The sequence below is a fragment of the Cryptotermes secundus genome, unplaced genomic scaffold (assembly GCF_002891405.2).
Source record: "Cryptotermes secundus unplaced genomic scaffold, Csec_1.0 scaffold1044, whole genome shotgun sequence".
Taxonomy (NCBI): Eukaryota; Metazoa; Arthropoda; class Insecta; order Blattodea; family Kalotermitidae; genus Cryptotermes; species Cryptotermes secundus.
Genome location: NW_019738363.1, coordinates 500,810 through 508,099, shown reverse-complemented (window position 1 = coordinate 508,099; position 7,290 = coordinate 500,810). Strand labels below are relative to the sequence as shown.

At 38.7% G+C, this 7,290-nt stretch overlaps 1 protein-coding gene across 1 annotated transcript in view; it reads right to left on the bottom strand.

Annotated features, from left to right (window-relative positions):
* Window positions 1-4,612: 4,612 nt before the first annotated feature.
* LOC111870962 (octopamine receptor beta-1R) overlaps window positions 4,613-7,290 on the bottom strand; it is a 134,669-nt gene continuing 131,991 nt past the window's right edge. Inside the window, exon 3 of the mRNA XM_033754056.1 lies at window positions 4,613-5,268. Coding sequence (XP_033609947.1) covers window positions 4,833-5,268 — 436 coding nt within the window. The 3' untranslated portion in view covers window positions 4,613-4,832. The remainder of the gene's footprint in view (window positions 5,269-7,290) is intronic.

The following is a 7,290-nucleotide window of genomic DNA, read 5'->3' as shown; positions in this document are numbered from 1 at the left end:
TATTCACCTGGATGTATAAGCATATGGGTATTTCTTTAACAAAGATTTGTCATATATTTGAAGGAAATTAGGTCGTGATATTTGTACAAACTCTATCGTTTGTGCCTTACTTCAAAAATTTAATTGCCATTTCTGTAAGTTTACAGCTCACAATTCATTGTATTTGTAGAGTATTGTTGCAGAAAGGTAAATGGATATTTAATGGTATAAATTAACATATTTTTTCGAAATATACGCGCAAGCGGAACGCGGTGTATCAGATGACAAATATTGAATACAATATTTATTTTGGAATTAATATAAATTTCCTTCACAAAACTTTAGATTCATATGAGGAATTTTATACAGTTTAGAACATCTTTATTTCGAAGTCGGACAGTTTTACTCCGGAAACTAATTGCAGTATTAATTACTTAATATTCGCAACTAATTTTTGTTTTGTTTATCCATTTCTGTTACTGTCACCTCTAGTTTCAGTGTATAAAATAGAACGTCATTTACTTCCTTATTTGCATTGACTCTGACGCTGGTATTATTTTTAGAGGGGGGGGGTTAACGCTGTATTTCAAAATTATATTGTAGATCGCAGTGTAAGAAGATCGCAAGGGACATACTTACACAGATATATGTGAAATTAGAGGACAAATCATTTTAACGCGCTAACTACACAGAAGTGCTTACGATGAAACACGAAACGCAATTATGTTTATTGCAGGAGGTCATGGCTTCGATTATAAATCGTATTGAAAATTTCACATTTCTCTCGAACTGTAGGTCAACTTAGTTTTTAACGACATAATTATGGATTTTACAAATGATTAACCGCGTGTTTTTTGTTTTTATCGGCACACATAACAGATGTATATGTCCCGATCATGCAGGTCGATATGTCATTGCAAATTACATAACATAACAGCGAATTTCAAGTATTTTACCTCCAGAAAAATGTATGCTTTTATGAACATTCTTTACCCAAATGTTTTTAAACAGTGATTAGTTTATATTTTTTAAAAATAAAATACTTGTCTCTTTCAGATTAATTTCTTTTTGATTCATGATAGAAATTTAATTACACCCCAAAAATTCAAGGTTTTCGATAATAAAATGTAATTTCTTAAACGATTATATTTCTAGTTAAATTTTTCTGTATCCTAAACCACATAGTCTGTAGTTACTATAGGATTCTGACGATGGTCTATAACACACTGATATGTTGGGTTTTTGGACTTTATCCATCGTCCTGGTTTTCAAGATAACAAATAACAAATCGTCCAGTGATTGAGGCTAGCTCTTTCTAACGGACCCAACTGAATAGGTGTTTTCCTTCACCTGAGGACTGAAACAGATCCAGTTTCCGAAACGTCGTGTTTTCATTTGTTATCTTAAAAACCAGGACGATGAATAAAGTCCAAAAACCCAACTTATCAGTGCACATAGTCTGTGTCTAGAAAATATTTAAGAAATTATACCCGATACTATATAAATATTGTGACATAACAACTAAAACCGCAATAATGGAGTCGGATCGGGTCGTCCGTTGCCAGACAATGGCTCGGTAAACGCCTGAAAGCCGGAGTAGTGAAGCCAGACAAGGGACTACCCATTTTGCTAGGCAACTGCGACCGTTCTGTTGTGCGTCTTTTATGAGCAAAAAGACTCAATGTAAAAGATATTCATAAAGACATATTTCATGTTTAAGTTGGGAAGTGTTTGTCTCGCATAGCATTTTGGTGGAAAACGTTTCGCTGATGACGAAGAGGTTGAAAGGTAGGTACAGAAGTGGCTGAGATAACAGTCAAAAACTTTCATGCTGTGTGTTTCGACGCACCGGTAAAGCGATGGGACAAGTGTATCAGGGTTGGTGGAGAACAGTCGAGAAATACGGGTTCCAATGTAACATGTTTTACGTCTTATATCCATTTGTGACGTGTTGGTCATACAATTAAGGAACATATTCATTATCGACTTGAAAGGATTCTGACGATGGTGTATACTGTACTTCTTTTGGCTTATTTTGGACTTCACCAATCGTCTGGTATCGTCAGTGATTGAGACTAGCTCTTTCTAAGGGGCCCAACTGAGTAGGTTTATCCTTCCCTAGCCACCTGAAGACGGAGACAGATCCAGTCTGCGAAACGTCGTGGTTTTTTGTCTTTTTCATACCAGACGATGGGTGAAGTCCAAAATACGCCAAAAGAAGTACATATTCATTATCCCTAGACTGATAGAGTTGTTCAGATGAACAGACTGCTTGTTGATAATAGCAGTATAGAAACCTGCACCTGTAATGCTAATCTCATACCTCATAAGAGCAAAACCACTAGCCCTAACAATTTTCTTGATGCCAGTGGTCGTAGTGACACTGGGGGCGGATAAACCACGCATCGTTACGAAAAATCATATTATATTCATCAGTCATCCCCACAGGATGAATATTATCGGCCATTTCTGGTGTTTTACTTTAGTAATACTGCTAACGAACGTTGCCAGTAGATGGCTTTCTAGTTGCTTCTAGTACAACAACCATTGCTTTGTTTCAGATGTGTAGCAAATTTGTGTCTGTCTGTCAACTAACATTAAGAGCAAGGAATTGTGTAGAATAGGCCATGGCGAGTTTCAGGTTCTGACTGAATATTGTGCTGATTCAAGTCATGTCGCTTCTCTGTGACCTGCTTATGAGTTCGCGACTTCATTTTGTCTTCAGAGTGAAAGGAATGGTTAAAAGGGTTCGTTTTCCATCCCTGAAGGACATTGGCTCAGCCTTGATAATAAAAATAAATGGAAATAATTTCCTATACGTTGCCTTTCGCAACAACCGTTGGAAAAGATGAAATCATACAACAATTTTAATTTGCTAATACAAATATTTCATACTAAATTTACATATATACAATATAGGGTATATTTTATATACAGTTTGTTTCATAAATTTGTTACTAATTTCACTTGGGGAAAAATATTTAAAATTGTCTCTTGTGTTAATATTTTCCAGTATTATCCTTTGTTTTCATAACGAAGGATAGTCAAAATTCTTCGTTCATTGCACACTACAAGTGCAAATGAAACATTTTTAGAATTTCTCCATGAAGTGGTAATGAATTCATGAAACGTTCTGTATGTTACAACAAAAAACATATGAACAAAAAGGAGATATAGCAGTATACACAATTCAAGGAATTATGACCTGACAATATCATGAATAATTCTTCTGTAACTCTTTGAGAGAGTAGCAGAGCCTACGTATAAGACGAATCTTCTGTACAAGTTCATTAATATATTTTAATGTTACTGTGTGCTGTACATTACGAAGTGTTGAATTCAGTTGGACGTTAAAATATGTCATTACAGTTTCTGCAGCAAAGTGACAGACAAATCATAGTTACTACGAAGTACTATCTGAATTTCTAGCAGTACGTACAACATTTGTTATTGTTATTTACAGTATTTAATGTAATTCAATTCAGTGTTTAAATTAAGCTCTTTATATTAATGGAGATTGTACTAATTAACACATCAGTTACAATAGACTTGGCCACTAGATAAACATCTCAGACGACACAATATGGTTAAATGCCTTCGATAGCATGTCCATAGATCCGCATAAGCTCTTTTTGAAAAATTCTGCCCTTAATTCCTTATATAAAATTTTATCAAAATGCGTCACTCAAAAAATAAACATTTTTCAGTACAGTCCTCGTAGGTTTGTGTGACGCAAACATTTGAAATCGTGCTGTGTTTTTTTAATAATCGACAATATAATTTATCAGCTCTTAAAACATCCCTAAAAATTTCACAGATATAATTAACATATGAAATTTTTACACGTTGCCTGTTGTAGGTAAATCTCTGAATTTTTGTTCGAGGAAGCTTTTATTAACAGTTCAGAAGTCAGTTGAATTTCAGTTTCTTACAATTCTACGGGATCTAAAGACCCCTGGCCCCGTCTCTGTGTGATTTAGCAAGTATCACTGTTGTCAGATGTGAGCCTCACAGAAACGCGTGTGATCACAAACTCAAGGAATTATAGCACGGCCAGGTTATTCTTGGCATGTCTGGCGAACATGTCACTGTCGGCCAACACTGTTCCGAGCGGAACTATGCTGGAGGATGATACCTGAGGTCACTCTCTCGTCGGAATTATAGTGTCAGGCCCGAAACAATAGCACTGGAGGCACTGCAACAGAGACAATCTCAACTTCTATTTCGGGCAGTATACGACTCCTATATTGAATTTAACAGAGGGCCTTGCTGTTGCACGGGCGGCTAGTCCCTGGCTTCCCACAGCTGTTGCGAATCAGGTTCCATCTCAGGACAAGTGATGTGAGATTTGTGGTGGAAAATATGATCATGTGCAGGAGTTTCTCCAAGTACTTTGCTTCCCCTGCAAATTTTAATTGTACCAGCGGTTCATTCATTGATCATCCTGTCCGATGGCACATGTCTTAATATTGTCTGCAGCCAACTGTTCACGCTGATTTTTCGCTCGTGGATTTTTAATTATTTTTACTCTGAAGATGGAGGCCGTAAGTTCCTCCTAAACGTCGGTTTATACAATATCTACACAGCGTCACATCCCAGAAGATAGCATGTTACATAGTCATCGCCGTGAATATCTCAGATCTTACATAATACTGAAAACCTCGTTAAATAAAAGAAAGATCTACCTAAAACAGGCAGTAATTTCATCCTTCTATGAAATCCTTCTAACAGAAATCTTTTCTTCCCTTAATGCAATATCTGTGAATAGAAAAATCACTTCGCGTGTAAAGCGCTGTAAGTTTCAGCATACCGAGGCTGTTACACGTAATATTTTTCCTTATAGCTTTATAACATTAAATTACGTCCTCTAATTGACCTTCGTTTACTTCTATAACGTCGCTAACATTTTGGGCTATACCTCCACTCCCAGAGGAATCTCTTGTGCCTCCCCCGTTCGATCTTAGATGATTATTCATGTGGATCTCCGAAGATGCATTGCTGTTGGATATATCTCGCCTCGTGGCATATTCCCCGTCCCTTAGACCATTCTCGCCGCGTCTCCTGCACAAGTTCATGCAAAACCTGTTTCTGCTACGCGACCTGACGAGCAGGATGTGGTAACAACAGGACTGGAGTGTTTTCTTGAAGGCCGCTCTGAATTCTCGGTTGAAGTACGCGTAGATCAGAGGGTTGAGCGCGGAGTTGAAGTACCCTATCCAGAAGACCGTGGCTACCACCACAGGAGGGCAGTAACACACCTTGTCTCCGCACAAGGTCGTGATGATGTACCTGTAACGGAAACAGACGTTTTCTTAAACAAAATTTCACACGGGACGTTTCGGTCAAGTGGGTACCGAGCCTGTTTCGTATTCACGTAGTCATGGGTTCAGATTTTGGTGCGGACACAGGCTAACTTAATAATTTTAACTCATAGTAGCGTTAAAATTGATAATGAATGGAACTTTTCAACCATTTTCTCAAAACGCCTTAATGGAGTTGTGTTTAAGCGGACGGTGCCATAGTTCAGGCGGCTTCATAACACATTGGCCTGGCTCCATAACGTGAATTTTTGCTGGACAAAATGGCACTGGGGTAAAACCTTCCCGATAACTTCGGTTTCCCCCTGCCAGTTACAATTCTACCAATGCTTGATACTTATGCGAGGCATAGCAGAAGCAGGACCGCGAGACTAAGCTCATAAACTGCTTTAATGTGGCGTATAGACCCGTTGCTAGGCGATAAATCAGTAAACAGAAACTGTTACTACGTAACGTACGGTAAACACGTTCCTGTTGCTAGGTTATAGATTCTTAATAATGCAACGGTTTGAATACAACAATGGAAACGAGGCGTTTCTACGTGGTCCGTTCCGAGATGTTACAAGGAAAGGAAAAAGCCAGTTGAAAGTGATTTTCATACGGGAGGCTGTGAAGAGAGGATCTGAGCGCGGGAAGCTGAAGAATCCAAACTGTTAGGACCCGTTGCCAGGGAACGGCTGGTGAAGGCACAGCGGACTGTAAAAGGCATAGCGGATGCTGTGGCGATTAGCGTCGGCGCTGTAATTGCTTGTAGTTCCAAGTCGTATTTATAAGTTGTGAATAAATCCGTTCACCAGTTGAAACCCCTTCTACAGTCACACACATACTACGTGACAATATTAAGGTACATTGTAGTTGACAGCAGTTCGTAGAATGAGGTCAGTGGGGGGTATGTCGCAAGTCTGCGCTTGTCGTGAGCCCAACAAATCAATTCAAAAAACTCGCGCTCTCTTACCTTGAGATCTGTCGCATCGATACCAAATTTACTACCGTATTTACGCATGTATAGGCCGCACATTTTTTGCCAAAAATTCAAGAGGAAAACTGGGGTGCGGCTTATATTCGAAATATTCGAAATCACACTTCATTTAAAAAAATTGTATTCATAATTACGAGTAATTACGTAGTAATACAGGATGTTCTACTCCTGAAATAATATTCCAAGAAAATTATTTTTTTCTATAATTTCTGTCTGAAAATTGTGCTGCGGCCTATACACGCGTAAATACGGTAGTTCACGTTTAAATTCCCACAGTACAATGCAGATCTACATTGGGGCTACAGCACTTTGGCAAATACTGTACCAGCCACTCATGACAGATGAGTATGGAATACTGATGGATTGATAATTGACAGGGACAAGCCGAAGGGGTCAGACACAAACCTACCCCAGTACCTCTTTGTCCAGCACAAATTCCACAAGAGCTGACCTGGGACTCGACATGTGAGGTGAGAAGCCACCTGCGCTATTGATTGGCTTTCTCAAGCGTGACTCCATGAAGGGGTTTGAGAGTGTGAAATTCCATTCATTCTTCATTTTTACACAGAACTAGTCTTTCGCTCCGAGCGCTTTACCCTAATCTGAACACTCTAATAATATCCACTGGGTATGAGACAGTGGGATTTCGATGGTTTGGACACGGTCTCGAAATGTTTGACGTTGCCGGGAAGCGAAACCCATTATTATTATTATTATTATCATCATCATCTCTTGTCACAGGTTTATTTCCTGGTATTCCTTTGCTTGGACCAGTGATGCACCTCACCACTCAGGCTTCAAGCTTCGCACTGTAGCACTTTCCGTAGTATGTGTGATGTTCCCAGGATAGCTGTTTTTTGCAGTGAATCTATGGAGTGTTTACCAGGAATTAGTTCCAAATGTTTCCTCAGCCCTCTGGTAACTGTACCCGTGGCTCCAATAATCACTGGTATCACAAAACATTTCACATTCCACATTCGCTGAATTTCGATGCTTAAATTTTTGTATTTTAAT